Source organism: Salmo trutta, chromosome 10 (genome assembly GCF_901001165.1).
Source record: "Salmo trutta chromosome 10, fSalTru1.1, whole genome shotgun sequence".
Taxonomy (NCBI): domain Eukaryota; kingdom Metazoa; phylum Chordata; class Actinopteri; order Salmoniformes; family Salmonidae; genus Salmo; species Salmo trutta.
In genome coordinates this window covers 15,783,540-15,802,906 of record NC_042966.1, presented here as the reverse complement: position 1 = coordinate 15,802,906, position 19,367 = coordinate 15,783,540, and the positions used below count along the sequence as shown (strand labels likewise).

General features: G+C 43.4%; 2 protein-coding genes across 4 annotated transcripts; one reads left to right on the top strand and one right to left on the bottom strand.

Moving 5' to 3' along the window:
• The first annotated feature begins 3,703 nt into the window (after positions 1 to 3,703).
• Positions 3,704 to 6,794, top strand: LOC115201219 (mitochondrial import inner membrane translocase subunit Tim23). Its single transcript, XM_029764653.1, has 8 exons — positions 3,704 to 3,944; positions 4,103 to 4,241; positions 4,359 to 4,417; positions 4,541 to 4,634; positions 4,792 to 4,876; positions 5,172 to 5,230; positions 5,355 to 5,465; positions 5,579 to 6,794. The coding sequence occupies exons 2-8, from the start codon at positions 4,145 to 4,147 to the stop codon at positions 5,695 to 5,697; spliced, it is 624 nt and encodes a 207-aa protein (XP_029620513.1). The 5' UTR covers positions 3,704 to 3,944; positions 4,103 to 4,144; the 3' UTR covers positions 5,698 to 6,794.
• A 204-nt stretch (positions 6,795 to 6,998) lies between these two features.
• zgc:112285 (serine protease) lies at positions 6,999 to 15,371 on the bottom strand. Of its 3 annotated transcripts, none has more exons than XM_029764650.1 (6): positions 15,152 to 15,371; positions 12,151 to 12,260; positions 9,428 to 9,522; positions 8,904 to 9,184; positions 8,262 to 8,425; positions 6,999 to 7,766 (listed from the first exon to the last, which is right to left on the bottom strand). In XM_029764650.1, exons 1-6 carry the CDS (start codon positions 15,273 to 15,275, stop codon positions 7,587 to 7,589), a joined length of 954 nt encoding a protein of 317 aa, XP_029620510.1. In that variant the 5' UTR covers positions 15,276 to 15,371; the 3' UTR covers positions 6,999 to 7,586. The 3 variants fall into 3 exon arrangements, with proteins under 3 accessions (XP_029620510.1, XP_029620511.1, XP_029620512.1); XM_029764651.1 differs by lacking the exon at positions 15,152 to 15,371 and adding an exon at positions 14,368 to 14,726; XM_029764652.1 differs by lacking the exon at positions 15,152 to 15,371 and adding an exon at positions 14,470 to 14,725.
• Positions 15,372 to 19,367: the final 3,996 nt, after the last annotated feature.

Below are 19,367 nucleotides of genomic sequence, written 5' to 3'. Positions count from 1 at the left end.
CAGACAAGTTCCCTGACACTTGTGGAGCTCGTAGAGCAAAACGGAGATGACCATCGTGTTTATGAGATTCTCCCCTTTCCATAGAGTGGTCAATAGTTTTTAGGTCAAACCGTTCGGACGCTACAGACCTTTTTGTGAGAAGACCAATTTTCGGGATGTCTCATGGACTGACAAACACATCTCTCGCTCTGCCACCTTTCACTGATGCGGAAGTGCGACATAGGCAGATGCGGTGGATTGAGACGACTCCAATGCAAAAAAAACTCTAGCTTAAACTGACAAATTTTGATGGTGATTTTTTTATTATGTTACTTAGATTCACTCACCGGCATCAATCGACACTAAGGGGGTTAAGGAGACAAAACCTTATTTTCTTGTTGCCGCGACTACAAGCATACACACCAGGGTCCTGTAGAGGCTCCTTTCTGTACTGGTTTAGTTCAGCTTTAGTTTAGCTTAGAGAAAAGAGAGAGAAAGGGGAGATAGCAAAGTTAGAAAGAGAGGGAGGGGGATCTAGCAACAAGTTTGCATGTGGGAGAGGGAGAGAGAGAGAAGAAGATAAAGATGAAGCTATTATTCTCACATACAGCATTTTTTGTTGTTGTGCACCCTCCTCCCTCCTGGTGATTGGCTGAGGGATAAACAAGCCTCTTGGCCGGACCATGTCTCTGTGTGTGTGTGTGTGTGTGTGTGTGTGTGTGTGTGTGTGTGTGTGTGTGTGTGTGTGTGTGTGTGTGTGTGTGTGTGCGCGTGCTCATATGTGTGTGGGTGTGTGCACGTGTGCGTGAGACTGAATAGTGTATTGTAGGAGGCCAGCGGGTCCACCGGGCTCCCATGCAGAGACAACAGTTACTCACAGACTGTGCCAGGCAGCTTGAATACACACACACACAGAGACACACAGACACACACACACACACAGAGACACACAGACACACACACACACACACACACACACACACACACACACACACACACACACACACACACACACACACACACACACACACACACACACACACACACACACACACACACACACAGCAACAATGACAATCTTCATCGTTCCACTTGTCCACTTGGACTCGGATGAATACACAATAACACAAGGCTGCTACAGTGACTGCATCTAAATAAGTTTTGGTATTTGTGTTTTTTTTTCTCACCACAATAAATTCATTCAGAATTCCTCTGACCTGCGACAGATGGCTGTACTGTCTAGGCCTACATACACATTTGTGTGTGTGTAGGTGGATGTGTTTAACTATACTTAGACCAGAAGTCCCCACAAGAATAGTAAACAAACAAAACTTTGACCAACTGGGGACATTTTGTGTCCCCACAAGGTCAAATGCTATTTCTAGGGGGTTTAGGATTAAGGTTAGAATTGTGTTAGGGTTAGAATTAGGTTTAGGGTTGGGGTTAGGAGCTAGGGTTAGTTTTAGGGTTAGGAGCTATGGTTAGTTTTAGGGTTAGGAGCTAAGGTTAGGTTAGGTTTAGGGTTAAGGTTAGGGTTAGGTTTTCGGGTTAAATTTCGGGTTAAGGTTAGGGTTAGGGTTAGGGTAAGTGTTAGGGTTAGGGAAAATAGGATTTTGAATGGGACTGAATTGTTTGTCCCCACAAGGTTAATTATACAAATCACATTTTATTGGTAACATACACATATTTAACAGATGTTATTGCAGGTGTGGTGAAATGCTTGTGTTCCTAGCTCCAACAGTGCAGTAGTATCTAACAATTAACAACAATACACAAATCTAAAAGTAAAAGAATGAAATTAAGAAGTATATAAATATTAGGACGAGCAATGTTGTATTGGCATTGACTAAATACAGTAGAATAGAATAGAATACAGTATATACATATGAGATGAGTAAAGCAGTATGTAAACATTATTAGAGTGACTAGTGTTCCATTATTAAAGTGGCCAATGATTCCATGTGTATGTATACAGGGCAGCAAGATAGAAGACTGTATGTGTGTGTTGTCTTGTCAAGGCAAAACAGAGAAAGAGTAAACCAAGACCTGACAACTCACACACACTAAAGTCTAATCAAAGAGAGTACTGGTGGTCTCAACAGTCTGGTCACAGATGAAAGGGGAATGAAAGGGAAGATGAAAGGGGTTACCCAGCTAACAATTCCAGGGAGAGAGAATGTTTTTGCAATGTTACCCGTAATGTTCCGCTGATGTTTCAGTGTCCAGTTTCCGTTAGTTAGGGGAACATTTTATCGACTGTATGTTAGCAAAAATCACCTGAGAGAACCTATTTAGCATGTTTTGGTGTTGGAGTTCTAACTAACTAGCTAGTTAGCAAGCACATGGTGTCGCTCCCACCTCCCGCCTGATGTACTAGCGACCAGTAGACAGTGTCCTTCGCCCCCGCAGGTCGGGCACTGTTTTCCCACAGTTTTGTAAATGAATTTAAGGGCACGTGTGTGGCGCGGAGCAAAGGGCACTGCCTAACTCAGATAATACTTTTATTTCCCTTTTAATCCACATTCAAAAGTGGCACACAAACATGACATGCTCGAGGGGTGGGGGGTGGGGTGGGGGGTAGGGGGGTGTTCATGAAGGAACCAATGTGATGCTCGAGGGGGCTGCGGGAATGCCCACTTGTAGGATTGCCCCAAATTATGTGCTGCAGTTGCACACTATTAAGCAGATACAGTAAGAGGGTATGTCATGTGCCTACCTTTTGACATTCAAAGGCTGAATTTGTTTGGAAAGTAATCTAATTCTGTCACTATCAATTGACTAAGCTATTCACTTTCTGTACAATAGAAGATGTTTAAACCCAGACAGCTTTTAAGGAAACACTTGTGACCTTCTCTCACTGGGTTAAGCCACGGAAGAAGAGTTCTCATCAGTTAAAGCGTACATTTTTCTGCATCGGTAGGCCTACTCTGTCTGGGGTGGAAATGTAGACCTAACTTTTGAAAGTACCATCAGCTGATTCCTAATGAAGTCTCAGATTTAATTATTTGGAAACAGGGACAGTTTCCTTGCAAACAAGACACACGGATTCGGCATTGGACAAATATGATAAGATAAGCACAAAGGCCTATCTCTCTGTCCATTAGCCTGTAATTTTGGTAATTTGTGTGGTATTAAAAAAAGATTAGCTAAGTCCTGCAAATACAATGATAGATTCATGCAATGCTTATAAAGGAGATCTTTCCACCTGTCTACGGTGGTCTGCGAACCCACAACCTGCTCCGCAGCCCTGTGCTCTATCAAAATTCATGTAATATTGACAGGACGAAGAACATTTTCTAAAACTGCCTATCTAAAGCTCTGGTCTGTCCAAGAAGTGAGTGTAAACGCTAGATATGTTCTCTGCTATCCACTTTGTTTCAATTATTATTTTTGTATAGCTAAGGGTCACTTGTTTTTTTTTCAAGCGTACAGGGAGGATTTAGGTAAAATATATTTTGTTCAAACAGGTCCGATTTTCCCCATGTAAACCTAATTATAAATAACGTTCACTCCCTAATGAGACTCTCAGGGGAACGTTCTTTAAAGTTGTGAGAACTGTTGTTGTTACCTGGGTTGTTATAATCTTTAGTCTGGTCTTTTGGTAACAGATGAACTGGCGTTGAGCGCTTTAATGTTACTTTGCTGCCATCTAGTGCAATGTATCGTTACTTTAAGTGACCATGTGATGTCGCGAACTGTCACACTCGCAAATGTATTTTGATATTTTGCTTATAGCCTCGTATCAAATGCAACCATAGCTCAATTTCACCCGTTTTACGTTGAGTAATTCCCCTCAATGCAGTGCCAAAGATTTGTATAACTTTGCTTCACTTTCAGTCTGCTTACGTATTCGCCTGTCAGTGGTCGCTTTACGGTAGATCGTGGAGGTCAGAGAAGCATGATGAAAAGGCGAACACGACCATCATTTACAAAAAGCTGATAATTGCAATATCTAACTACATACAGTAAGACAGTGTACAACACTATTGAAACTTAAACATTTTACTGCGTTTTAGATACTAGGAAAATTCGCCAACGTTATTGCTTTTGGCTTGCATCATCACGTTTGGTCAGCTAGGCTAATGTTAGCTAGTTAGTTAGCTAACCCAATCATCATCTCCAGTCCGAAGCGTTCGCCGGGTGAGTCTCCAGATCGTCCCCATACATGGACAATAACGCCCCTCGGTCGGGAGGGAAAGGCGGCCTCGGGAGTCTCTTTGGAGGCAGCGAATACTCCAACACAGAGCTCGCCGGTGTCCCATGTAAGTGCCCTTGCTAATTGATGTTGGTGGTAGCTAGCATACTAACTAACGTTAGCTAGACAAGGCCAACACTGGCCGTCGTTGACATCAACTGAGGTTGCTGTATTTTCTACATAGTGACTGGAATGAGCCCCCTGTCGCCTTATCTTAATGTTGATCCCCGGTACCTCGTACAGGTAAGAGACGCTAGTTAGTAGAAGTTGACCTCACTCAATGAATGGATGTGTAGAATTGATTTGTGACATTCCCACTATCAAGTCGACTGAGATAATAGATGTTAACCTGTGTGTGTTTTCCAGGACACAGATGAGTTCATCCTGCCAACAGGGGCCAGTAAAACTAGAGGGAGGTTTGAACTGGCCTTCTTCACCATCGGGGGCAGCTGCATCACGGGTGAGACATACCCTCCCTCCCTCCCTCCCTCAGTTTCTCTGTCTCACCCTCTCATCTCTTCTCTCTAGCCACAGAACTCCCCTTCTCCCATATTAAGTTATGATGTCTGCTGGTTCTGTGTCTGAGTCTCTCCCTCTCTCGCCCCCTCCAATCCTAGGAGCTGCGTTTGGGACAGTGAATGGTCTGAGGATGGGGTTGAAGGAGACCAGAGAAATGGGCTGGGCTAAACCTCGTAACGTCCAGTAAGCACCACTGTGTTCCTCTAGTAGTCTGTGGCTTTAGTTTTATCCATGCTAATATAAATGTTCTATGGCAGGGGTATTCAACTCTAACCCAATGAGGTCCGGAGCCTGCTGGTTTTCTTTTTTACCTGATAATTAATTGCACCCACCTGGTGTCCCAGGTCCCTGATTAGAGGACCAATGAAAAAACACCGTGGAACTGGCTTCAAGGTCCAGAGTTGTGTTTGAGGGTTCTGTGGTAGGGTGCTCTATATACTGCTCTCACTTATCTGACCTCTGACTTTGCCCTCCTCAGGATTCTCAACATGGTGACCAGACAAGGTGCATCCTGGGCCAACACTCTGGGCTCTGTTGGTGAGCACTTCTTCCTCCTCCTAATCTCTTCTTCTTCACCCTGGCTAACCCATGGACCAGGTGTTTGGGTGTTTTGTCCCTAGTATGTCTATATTAACCATGGGGTGTGCATGTGTGTTTACAGCATTATTGTACAGTATATTTGGCGTGGCCATAGAGAAGGCTAGAGGAGCAGAGGATGACATCAACACTATGGCTGCTGGGACTCTCACAGGCATGCTGTTCAAATCCACAGGTGTGTGGCCTGTCTGTGGTTAGTCTATGGTTGTGTCTCGTGTGGGGCAAGAGTGCAACATGTAGTGCCCTAGAAACCCCATCTGTCTCATTCAAAACTTGTGTGTATTTCAGGAGGGCTGAAGGGAGTGGCGCGTGGTGGTCTGGTGGGGTTGGCCATGTCTGGTGCCTACGCTCTCTACAGTAACTGGGACCATATCAGAGGCGGCTCCTCTTCTTCAAGTCTCTACTGAACACATCCCTTTCTATTGCGTTCCATCCAAAATTCCACCTTATTCCCTACTTGGTGTACTACTTTTGGCCAGAGTCTCAGGGAATAGGTTACCAATACTCAAACCCTCCCATAAATATCATCAGCCCCTTGTTCACTTCCTGACTTGAGAGGGTTCTGGGATATTGGAGGCATGACTGAGACGTCATTAAACCATGGACTAAATGACCTCCAAGAAACACCCCTCTCTACACACAACTGCCCTTGCTGCCCCCCAGCCCTGTCCTTCTGGGTTACCTCGCTTCTCACCCACAGATCTGAAAAGGCCCCACGCTATTTACAAGGGGTTTATGTGTTTTTAGAACTGTATCTTTTGTTATATTATTAAGTGCTACGTCTAGTAGCCTGGAAGAGGGAAAGAGTCATGTAAATATGATGTCCATGTTAAGACTATATGCTAAGTAAATGGATACTGGGGCCCTGTTGTAATCATTTTTACATGCCTCCTCCCTCCCTGTGAAGTAATCACTGATCTGACATGGCTGGAGTGATGAAAACAATTCAGTGGAAATCGGTTTACAGCTATTGAGTCATGTCTGGTCAGTGATAACTTCAAGGAGGGGAAGGATGGATGGATGTATCTGAACGTCTCGGCTGGTGTTACTGACTGGTTATTTTATGAGGTTGCCCACTTGACTCAAGACTGTGTTAGCCCCCTGAGGTAAAGCCAAATGGTTAGTACAGGGAGCGAACGCAAGGTTACTCATCTAAGCATGGTTCATTGAACCACCTCTGCAACACTGGTCTAAGACCCAACCAGAGAGTTGCTGGAAGCCATGATTGTAGTCCTCTGCTTTCATGTGACTGGGTTGTAGTTATTCAGATACAGAACAAGACTTCTCATGAAGCTGAAGAGCAAAGAGATATTCATTCCAGCACACATCCTACCAAGGACTACTGTTGTAATGTATTTATTCATAGTGGGTACTGTTTTCCTGTTAAGAGTTGGAGTCGATGCTGGCCTGTCTAAAAGTTACTTCCAAACAGTACTGGAAGTGTCTGTATTATCTCTGTGTCCTTGCCTGTTAAGAACAATACAACAAACATTCAAAATGAGAATATGTTGCCTTGGGTCTTTGTGAGTTGTGCTCATGCTGTTTGTGTGGTGAAAGCCTGTAGGTGGGGTTAGGGGTGGGATATGCTATTGTGACTGACTGGGTTTGAACCCAGATTGTGTGCCCGCTACACTATTTGTATCAGTCAGTAAGCTAAACTAACAACAGTAGTGTTCTACAGTATATTCGAAAGAAGAGGTTCACAATGTTCTGCTTTTTCTGCCAACTTTATTGGCTGACAGACTGCATGATGGGAGTTATAGTCAGAAAAGAGTACAACCAGGAAGTGGAACATTGGTTGGGGATGCGGTAGAGGTCAAGGTGTCATACGTGCCATACAAATTGCAGATACTGTACGTTCCTATGTTCCTTTGCATGCACCAATGAAATGGGGTAACATGATTCTGAATGTAACATTTAAGGACCAAATGCTCCAGATGAAATCCATAGGTTATAGACATAAAACAACATTGAATTGTTGACTTGAGTGTGATTATGAAACAAATAGTCCATAACATACACATTAAGTGGATGGTGACTAGAGTACTTTCAGAGACACAAAGCCTGAATGACACAGAATTTAACACAGATTACAGCATCGTGACAGGTGGCTTGATTTAATGAAATGCTGATGATCAGTACAATGTTGATTGTAAAATGTCTTCATTCAAATTTTGTCTGATGTCACTGTAGTGACTCACAGATTATGGACACAGAGGAGAGGGGGGTGTGGCCTGAGGCAATATGGTATAATTTTGGGGGCGTGGGGGGGTTGTCAGGTCGTGTGTGGTCTAGTCTAGTGCATGAAGATGTCTCTGATGCGCGTAGCCTCGATCCAAGGGATGTAATTGGCGGTGCGGGTGAACACGCTGGGCTTGTTCTCCACGGTGCAGCCAATGGGGCCAAAGCTCACCACACCGTGCACCTCCCACCTGTCGCGCCCCAACTGGCACAGCAGAGGACCGCCCGAGTCACCCTAAGAGGAGGGGGGATAAAACATTGTTAGATCACATTCCTATGTTAATACTAATGCTGCGTTTATAACAGCTCGTAAATGTGTAAATACCAGCATGCAACTGGGAAAAATCTATTTAAACGCCCTTCCGATTGGTCATTTCTAGTGGGAAAATCATCTATGATCTCTGAGCTCTGACTTCGCCCACATGCTGAACTCTGCAGTTAAGGAAATTACCTCGATAACAGCATTTTCAGCAGTTAAATGCAACAAACCATTATTTATATATTAAAAAAAAGATCTATTAATGTATTTTTAACACTATAATTTTTTTTACGAGCTTGATAGCTGTACTTTTAGTTTATGGTTGACGCAGCTTGTTTGCCATTAGCCAATCGGCATACTCAGTACAAGGTATGTAATTCTTCCTCCTCCCTTTCTCACTCGGTCTTTCCCACTCCTCTTTCTGTCCCACCCTTCCTCAGTCCCCTCCTTCCCTACCCTCCCTTTCTCTACCTGGCAGGCAGCAGGTGGTCCTTCTGTGTCTCTGAAGCCGGCACAGATCATGGAGTCCCTGACGCGGTCTCCCCAGAACTTCTTCTGACGGCAGGTCTTGATGTCGATGATGGGCAGACGGGCCTGGTTCAAAGCCTCAGCCAGAGACACGTTCTCCTTCCCACCTGATACAGACAGGGACACACCACAGGATTACCTTTAGGCAACATACTTGTTTCATGCCTATTGAACGCACCCCTTGTCAATGCTCTTTTGTCTACAATCTTAGTTCTAACATAAGTGGTCACAGGGAGAATCTCAATTGCATACTCCTCACGTCCTCACTCCTCACCTTCTTTTCAAAACCCATTGGATGAGAAAGCCAGAGGTCCCTCCCCTCTGATCGTCTCCTCCAAAGGGTTTTTAAAAGGAGGCGAGGATACGAGTATGCAATGAGATTCTCCCAGTGTCTCCATTCAGCCTCACCCTCCTTACCCTGTGTGCCTCCCCAGCCTCCTCCTCTACCCCTTTTATCCCCCCTTAACCTGAGTGTCTACCCAGACAACCGCACCTTTCTCCCCCTCTCCTCTCCTCTCAGTCCTCATCCCTAGTTTCATCCAACCTCCTCCCCTCTCCTCCCCCTTAATCATCCCTCCTCCTTACCCCGAGTGTCTCCCCAGCCGGTCACCCAGCAGTATTGTCCTGGCTTCAGGCTGATCTGTTTGCGCGGCAGGCATGCATAGCGTATGTGGTTGTTGGGCACGATGTCGGTGGCAGCCTTGACCAGGGCGATATCATAATCCAACTCGCTGTGCGTGGGGTAACGGAAGTGCTCGTGACGGTATATCCTCTTCACCGGTATAGTCTTTTCGGCTGTTTCAGAACGTTTCAGCTGGTGCTTCCCCAGGACAATCCTCCAACTCCCAGCATCCTCGGCTTTACCCCTGAGACAAACAGCATGGTGGGTAACTGAGATCACGCAGGGTTCAGAATGTAACTGTCTGTCACATTAGACACAGGTAGTCTACTAGTCCTTTTTGGTGGTTTCTCAAGATGTATTGTCTCTTTCTAGTCTAAACCGAGTTATGGTGTAGGGGTTAGACCGTGGTCCTTTTGAGACAAGTGTTTCATTTTAAGCTCAGTCCAATAATGCTGTGTGCTACCACTCACGGAATGGCAAGTCTTACTTCTGGAAGCAGTGAGCAGCAGTGAGGACCCAGTTCTTGTGGATGAGAGTTCCTCCACAGACATGGATATAGTGCTTACTGCCTCTGGGACGAACCTGAGACACACAGAACACACACATTTGCCATCAACCCACAGGCAAGATCTTCCACTTAAAGTAACTGTCCAGTGTTTTCAGATTTATATGAAATATGCACTACATTTAATTGCAATATGAGTGAAATAGTTTTCCTTCCAATTTAAAATTACATTAAGTATGATAAAATGCAGCTCTTCTGTGTTGGAATGGTGTATGCGTACCTCAACAACAGAATGGTGTGAGCATATGAATACCAGTGGCGGTCAGTGCCGTTTCAAATGAGGGAGGACACATTTTTGTTTTAATATGCGCCTTATTTCTATTACAGCATATTTGATTGCTGTCATTCATATTCCATTCACCCAGCTCAATGTAACATCAATAGGTTTAGGCTACTACGTGATACTCAAATGTCTATACCCATCATGAGGTTGCTACAACCTAGCCTATGAATGAAAGTTTACAACGACAGTGACACATTCAATACATTCAATGCATCTAGCGGATCTAGGGTGTAATCATTAGTCCATCAGTTGCAAACAATAGTTTTTATTGGACAGATTCAGGTATGTTTATCCCCGCTTCGTTCTGTTTGCTTCTGTTTAAGAAACAATTATCAACAGAATCGGTGGAATGAATACAACCCTGATCACCCTCAAGCACAGTTCACTTTCATTGGAGCCACAAACAAACAGCGTGATCACTTCACATCTACGCGCTCTCCTCCTCTCACCTTTTCCCTTCGCTTGTGGACTTTAGTGCACAACACAACAGGTCTGTGACCAGACAAAAAAACCTTTCCAAGCCAAACCTTCATACCATAACCACTAACCGTTGCACACAGTCTATATCGTTGTCACCATATTAACTAACATCATAGTCAACATAGCTAGAACTAACACATTAGTAAACCCGCTACAATCATGTAGTATAGTCTACAGCAAGCAGTTTAGCACTTACACCGGCAAGCCCTTTTGGCAAAAAATTTATAAAACCAAAAGCTTACCTTGACTTGGAAGAGTTCCAGTGTTGGATAGCCAGAGAGCTAACATAGCATCCCTCTCTGTTTGAGCCAGGTGTTTGAGTAGGCTAAACTAGCTAGCTGCATTCGCTAGCCAAGTAAGTAAAAGTGAAAGTGAAAACAAATATACAACAAAACTCGTCTATCAACCCTGAGCTTCGATTTTTCCCACATGATGACCTCTAACGTCACCTTAGTAGGAAATGAGCTTGATAACAGCATTTTCAGCAGGTAAATGCAACTAAAAAACATTATTTATCAAAAGCAATCAATAATTTTTTTTTGAACACTAATATGTTTACAAGCATGACCGCTGTACATTTAGTTCTCGGTTTAAGCAGCTTGTTGGCCCTGAGCCAATCTGCGTTTTTCAACAAGTTCAAAGCACCTGAATGCAGCCAACCGGTATTTACAACTTCAAAACGGGTAATTCCCACCATCCCACTTCTTTATGACGTTATAGGCTAGTCTACATAGACTAGTCTATAACACCTCAATGCAATTAATAATTGCATTATTGTTTTCAAGTGAGTACAACATTTTACTCTAGGCTGTAAACTGCAGTGAAAATGTAATTTGCATAATGGCTGCAAAAGCCCTGTGATTTGAATGTTTCATTTCATTCATTCCATTTGGATCAGTTGTGGGTCTACTCTCGACAGTTTATAAGGTCTAGAAAGGCACAGTAGCAGGCCAGTCTGGCTGTACTTCTCATACTGAGATGCGCTGTCTGCTTCAGATCTTCATTCTCCCAAGTCGTCCTATAATATTGTGGCCACATATGTTCCTAGCAGGCCCAGTTATTCAGGAAAACTTAACACGCTCTGCCTCCTCCACGATCCATGCAGCATTCCTCGTTCACCTAGAACCTAACGCTTCAGCCTAAATATTTGTAATTTAACTTTTTAAATGTATTACCTTTTGTGTGTGGCATAAATGCAACCAGTCACAATGTTTTAATCTGATTAGGTTACTTCAAAAGTCTCCTGTCGGCTACCTGCGCACATTAGTCCAAAATATAATTCCAGCATCCAAACTGTGCAGCAGCCATTTGATGAATGGAAAGACACATCTGTTAAACACCAAAAAGTTGAATGACATTCAGAGATAGTCAAGCCAAGCCTTCGATACTGGATAGGGAGTCAACAAACCATTATGTTGAAGCGCCCGAAGTCGGTACAGAAAGCTGTGGGTGGAAAATGTGTTGCATATATTTTTTTAAATTATAAATATAGAATCAAAATGTTGAAAATCAGATTTACTCCTAGCTGATCATTGTCTGCAGCCATTTCTGATCGTAGTGTAACAGACAGCGAGAGTGAGCTCGTTCGTGGTGGTCAGCAAACCCTCGACCTTCTGGCCCATAGCCCCGCGTGGCATCGACTGTGCCATAAAGTGGCAAAGTTGCTAATTAATTATTAATGCATGAGCAACATACATTTTTCATCCTTTGGTCATCCTACTTCGATCTGGTTTGATCTAAATATAATACAATTTGATGAAAAAACATGATTTTGACTGTGCGGGACCTTCAAGTAAAATTTTCACTGACTATGTGAAAATTCGACATCCTGAAGTTAGCAAGTAGATAAGTATGTTCATGGATTGATTGGTTTATTGATTACCTGTAGGGAGACCTGCCATGGCCAGGAGTGAGGTCTGGCCTCGTTCCCAGAGACGATCCGTTCAGCCATGTTAGGTTTATAGTGGGCCGTGCCACAGTCCTTAGGCCAGTCTATAGGAAAGAAAATACACAGGAACTGTCAGTACAGTCAGACGAATACTGATCCTAGATCAGCCATGCCACAGTCTGTGAGTCAGTTTAGGAATCATCAGTCATTTACAAAGATCAGAGATCAGGTCTGAACAATTAGAATGATAAAACACTTTTTTTTTTTACTTAATTTTAGTTATTGGCCCACGTAGGAATGGTTGAGGTCAGATAGATGAAATGTGATGGAAAGGCAAAGGGGTAGCGAAACAAGTAGATGTAGATTGAGAGAAAGAAAGCGGTGTAGTCGCTGTTAAAGGGATAATCCACCCGCAGAAATATAAATCATGAAACTCCTGTCAATTTGGTGAAAGCCTATGTTCTATCAGGGGGTAAAATAGCAATATCCCCATGATTTAATTTCTAAGTGGTCAATCGGTGGTATCAGGAAATAGCTATATAGCTCTGTCACTGGAGATAGGGGATAAGACACTATCACGTATCATCAGGGGCGGAAATCCCGGGGGGGACGGGGGGACACGATCCCCCCATCCTGGGAAAAATATGATTTGTCCCCCCCAATATATCACTGTAAACAAATCTATGTAATTTAAATAATATTAATAATACGCAATGAAAGCAATTGTGCTGATTATAGACACTTAATAGCGCGTTTTTAAGTTTCAAAAGATTGCGACCCCCCACCCTTTGCCTCACAATGGTTTGATCCACTGCCAGTTCCTTAGTTGGCAAGGTAACAGAGGGTTCATGTCCACTGTCTGAAAAGCACTCAATGCACGTAACTGACGGGAGGTTCATCCAGTCAATCGTGCCATAGCGATGTTTTGTTTTATGTTGGCAGGGTTCACACACACACTAGCTGAATTTGCAGAGCTAGCGCGCAAATATTAACTATTAAGCTAGCTAGTACCTATTCCATTTATGTGGCGTCGTCAAAGATGGAATCTTTGCTATCGTCAATTTATTCCAAGATCAGCATGCAGATGATGTAAGTTAGTGCTTCAAAGTCCCTGTGATAAGGTTAGCGATAAACTGAAGTCCAAACTGAACAGAACTTCACTCTCTTCTACCATTGTCTTAAATATATTTAATGGTCTCGTTGCAAAAGCTAAATTGTCGCAAAGGGAACTTTTATTTATTTATTTAATTTCACCTTTATTTAACACGGGTAGCAAAGATTATAGCAAACACCACTGAAACGGAATTGGTGCTCCCTAGCTTTGCAAATTCAGCTATTGTTGGAAGCCAGCCAATATGAAACAAACTATTAAAATTACAAAAGGTTGCAGCATATGTTGTGTAAATGGTGAACTCATACAGCTGTCAACTCTTGTCACTGCAATCCGTTTCACATTTGCTAGCTACCTTTTAGATCGAAGCCTAAATAGAATGATAGAAGATAAGATGATAGAAGCCCATCTCCTACTGTAAATAACCTACACGCTGTGTGTGTGTAGCCAGCCAGCCAGGTAGAAAAATGGCAGAAAAATAAAAAAGACTGACATCAGAGTATTTTTCAGTACACCAAAACACAAAGTAAGAACCCTAGTAGCCTAATATCTCAAAGACTAGTTGATAAAATGTTCATAAGAAAGAAATGAAATTCTAATGGAAATGTTTCACAAGGATGTCATTAGGCAGAGCAGGCAACAGATGGCACACAGACAGCAGAGTTGGGGACAGATATGCAGGGACAGACTGGCAGAGACAGGGAGTCTCAGGTAAGTTTGTTGAGTCTTTGTTTGGCAACATTATGAAAGGTTCTCCATTTTTTTTACTTGTAAAATAGGAACATAATTGGAAAATGCCATGGATGCCCCCACTCTCAACTTTAACAAATCTTAGTTCAGTCACCAGTTTAAGGCAATGGCATTGCTGTTGTGATTAGTTGTGCAGTTTTGGGTACCGGTAGTTAGGGGTACGGCAAACACCTTATTTCTTTGGTTCCTCAATATACATTTACCATATTACAATGTAGGCTATGTGTTACAGCACTACTTTTGGTGTCCCCCTCAGGAATTGCTCTTGAGAACATTTCATGTAATTGTCCCCTCCAAAGTTGATATCAGATTTTCGCCCCTGCGTATCACAACCCTTTCAAAACAAATACCTGCACTCCAGATCGCCAAATCAGATAATAGATGGTATGGGCATACTTGTCTAGAACACATCCATCCGTCTATATCATCATAACAAAGTGTATATTTTATACCAGTGCGCCGTAAGATTAATGGCCTTTCTTCCTTCAACTATCATGCCACAATGCGGTTTACTCCTCTCTTCTCCCTGCTAACAGACTCGCAGGCTCCTTGCACGTTGCCATAGCAACCACATAGACTCAGTCTTGAGCTAGAAACCCGATTAACATGGTGAGATTCTATCTACAACTAGCTAACTACTTCACATGCTGATATTGACTTTGGTATTAGTGTGTAGGCAGCTACGTTTTCTAACTAGCTCCCTAGCTAGCCAGCCAGCCTGTCCATAGAGAGAGCATTGCATTGTGGGTTTTGAAGTCGACTTTTCACATGTTGCTTCCTACCTTATTATGACGACGAAATGCAACATTCACAACATATATCTTTATAACATATTTCCATTATTTGACAATGTAAATCATTAGACTTTGTGGTTTTGAGTGGATTATTCCTTTAAAATGAGTGTGTGTATTCGTGTGCTGGTGTCCATGTGTATCAGTGGAGGCTGGTGGGAGGAGCTATAGGAGGACGGGCTCATTGTAATGGCTGGAATGGAATTGATGGAACGGTATCAAACATATGGAAACCCCGATTGACTCTATTCCATTCATTCCATTCCAACCATTACAATGAGCCCGTCCTCCTAAAGCTCCCCCCACCAACCTCCACTGATGTGTACGTGTGTATCTGGCTCACCCAGGTGCAGGACTTTGTGCTGGGCCTGTCTGCCAGGGGTCAGGGTGTATGTGGCGGCAGGCAGAGGCGACACACACAGCAGCAGCAGCAGAGATAGGAGCGGAGACCCTGGAACATCAACCATCTTCAGCAGAATCACTGCCTCGCGCACACAGCACGCTATTTATATAGCACTGGACAAACACATACACACACGCTCACATACAGGCATCCAATCGCCTGCACATACTCAGGCATATACATACACACACACACTCATTCACAAACTAATATGCGCGCATGTACCTACGTATGAACACACACACACACACACACACACACACACACACACACACATTTTCCCCAGGGACAAAGATGACTACAAAGCCCCAGTGCTGGATTGTTCTCCTGCAGCCAGGGGCTTCTACAGCAATGGATAGGGGCTTCTGGGAGGCCCATCAGCACTTTCAACACAGCCACATTCCCACACACACACACACACACACACGCATTCATACATGCGCATGCATGAACACATACAAACAGGCACAACACACTCCCTTGGTGGCAAACATAGGACAAACATGTAGGAAAAAAACAGCCTCTCTACTTTACTCGCTACTCATCCCATGACGAACGTAACCCCATCAGCCCACCTCCTGATTCTGTGTCACGTGACCCAGTGACCTGTACCCTCCAAACCCAACCCCCATGCACACACACAATTGATCAAATCATCACTCTACCCATTTATGTCTACAAACTATTACACCCCATTACCTGTAAATAATTTCCATCACCAGGCTTACTTCTACTTATCTAAACATCTACCAAACTCTAAATCTTCTCCAGTTAACCTCTATAACTTATCCAAACCTCCCTAGGGCTGTGGATGGATGAAGTGATCCTATACAGTATAAGTATGGCTTGCACCTAGGCCCAGGACTGTACCACTTTCACCACACAGGGGGTATGAAAGAGAGAGAGCTTTGTTACTCTTCATAACAAATACACCTACCGTGTTTGTTCGTTAACAGTGAGATATGACTACAGTAGAAGCAGCTAGTGAGGTGAGGTTTCAGGCCTTTACTACGGTGAATGACAGGGAATGTGCTTGCTCATCTGAACAGTAGCAGAAAAACAGGGCCTGAATGAACTGAACATACAGACTTAATCACACCACCATGGTTCACCAAGTTTACAAACACTCTGTGTGTGTATGTGAGTGTCTGTGTGTTTATTTTGAGAGGGTGAGTGAGTGAGTGAGTGAGTGAGCGAGTGAGCGAGTGAGTGCCTATGTACATGTATGTGTATATACTGCAAAGTACAAAGAATACATATGAAAGTAACATCAGTGAATGTTTTGACAGGATATTTTAATACATTACATTTTTTTTTCCTGTTGGAGATTATTTACAATAATCCATGGCATCCACACATTCACATATCCATGCTTACTGTAATGCAGTGCAGGCAGGCAGGCAGTAACACATATTGACATTAAGTGCTGTTGTTTCTGGGATCCTGGACCTACAGTTGAAGTCGGAAGTTTACATACACTCAGGTTGGAGTCATTAAAACTTGTTTTTCAACCACCCCACAAATTTCTTGTTAACAAATTATAGTTTTGGTAAGTCGGTTAGGACATCTACTTTGTGCATGACACAAGTCATTTCACTTATAATTCACTGTATCACAATTCCAGTGGGTCAGAAGTTTACATACACTAAGTTGACTGTGCCTTTAAACTGTTTGGAAAATTCCAGAAAATGATGTCATGGCTTTAGAAGCTTCTGATAGGCTAATTGACATAATTTGAGTCAATTGGAGGTGTAGCTGTGGATGTATTTCAAGGTCTACCTTCAAACTCAGTGTCTCTTTGCTTGACATCATGGGAAAATCAAAATAAATCAGCCAAGACGTCAGAAAACAAATTGTAGACCTCCACAAGTCTGGTTCATCCTTGGGAGCAATTTCCAAACGCTTGAAGGTACCACGTTCATCTGTACAAACAATAGTACTCCAGTATAAACACCATGGGACCACGCAGCTGTCATACCACTCAGGAAGGAGACGCGTTCTGTCTCCTAGAGATGAACATACTTTGGTGGAAAAAGTGCAAATCAATCCCAGAAAAACAGCAAAGGCCCTTGTGAAGATGCTGGAGGAAACAGGTACAAAAGTATCTATATCCACAGTAAAACGAGTCCTATATCGACATAACCTGAAAGGCCGCTCAGCAAGGAAGAAGCCACTGCTCCAAAACTGCCATAAAAAAAGCCAGACTACGGTTTGCAACTGCACATGGGGACAAAGATTGTACTTTTTGGAGAAATGTCCTCTGGACTGATGAAACAGAAAAAAAACTGTTTGGCCAAAATCTCAAGACATCAGTCAGGAAGTTAAAGCTTGGTTGCAAATAGGTCTTCCAAATGGACAATGACCCCAAGCAGACTTCCAAAGTTGTGGCAAAATGGCTTAAGGACAACAAAGTCAAGGTATTGGAGTGGCCATCACAAAGCCCTGACCTCAATCCTATAGAAAATTTGTGGGCAGAACTGAAAAAGCGTGTGTGAGCAAGGAGGCCTTCAAACCTGACTCGGTTACACCAGCTCTGTTAGGAGGAATGGGCCAGAATTCACCCAACTTATTTTGGAAGCTTGTGGAAGGCTACCCGAAACGTTTCACCCAAGTGAAACAATTTAAAGGCAATGCTACCAAATACTAATTGAGTGTATGTAAACTTCTGACCCACTGGGAATGTGATGAAAGAAATAAAAGCTGAAATAAATCATTCTCTCTACTATTATTCTGACATTTCACATTCTTAAAATAAAGTGGTGACCTTAACTGACCTAAGACAGGGAATTTTTACTAGTGTTAAATGTCAGGAATTATGAAAAACTGAGTTTAAATGTATTTGGCTAAGGTGTATGTAAACTTCCGACTTCAACTGTAGATGTTATTGCAAACCTGAACTGGGGTAGTATCCTTTCCAACCCAACATATTTTTCACCAACTGGCAGATATATTTGAATACTAACATATACATTTTATATAATCAAAAACAACAACACAGCAGTAGGGAGTCCAGTGTTAGGGTTATTCAGATGCCTCTTTTGCCCTTTAGACTGCATCCCGCCAACCTCCAGTGTTAGTCCCATTGGTTAGTCTTATAATGTGATCATGTCCACCTTCTCAGTGTTCTTCCAGTGTCATTCATTGGGGTTTGAGGAGCGAACACATCGCTTCAGTGACTTCATCACTCCTCCACTCTTCTTCCTGCTCTGCCCACTCTCACGGTAAGACGACTTACGAGACAGCCCCGGTGTCCCCTTTTCTTCTGTCTCTTCCCCCTTCAGTCCTCCCTCCCTCTGTTCTCCTCCCTTTCCCTTTCCATCTACTCCTCCCTCGCTATCTCCCTCTAACTTTCTTTCTTCCTCCCTCTCTATCTTTACCTCTCCCTCTGGTTCTCTCTGTCTCTGTCCTCTCTCTCCCTCTACCTCTCCTCCCTTTCTATCTCCATATCCTTCTCCCTCTTTTTCTCCCTTTCTGACTCCCTCTCCTTTGGTGTCAGCCTCAGTCTCTATGGCAGCAGTTGCCACGGTATTAATCGATAATGCCATTGGGGAAGTTGCCATGGCAGTGGTCTTTCTTTTGGTAGTGACAGGGGTTGACAGGGTAGCTGTTTCCATGGAAGCGGTCTTGCCCTTGGTTGTCATAACAGGGGTTGACGGGGTAACGGTTTCCATGGAAGCGGTCTTGCCCTTGGTTGTCATAACAGGGGTTGACAGGGTAGCAGTTTCCATGGAAGCGGTCTTGCCCTTGGTTGTCATAACAGGGGTTGACAGGGTAGCAGTTTCCATGGAAGCGGTCTTGCCCTTGGTTGTCCTAACAGGGGTTGACGGGGTAGCGGTTTCCATGAGAGGGGTTTTGTTCTTGGTTTTAGAAATGATCTTAACCCTTGATTTGCTTTTTGTCTTCAGTTTGGTTTTGGGAGTGGTTTCTGTGTTTGTGTTGTCTGTCCTGGTCTTGAGCTGCAGGTGTTTCTGGATGATAGAATAAGATAAGGTCAGAGAAACAACAGTTAACGTATAAAAAACGGTGAATATATAGATAAATATAGAACAATACACTACATTACCAAAAGTATGTGGACACCTGCTCGTCGAATATCTCATTCCAAAATCATGGGCATTAATATGGAGTTGGTCCCCCCTTTGCTGTTATAACAGAC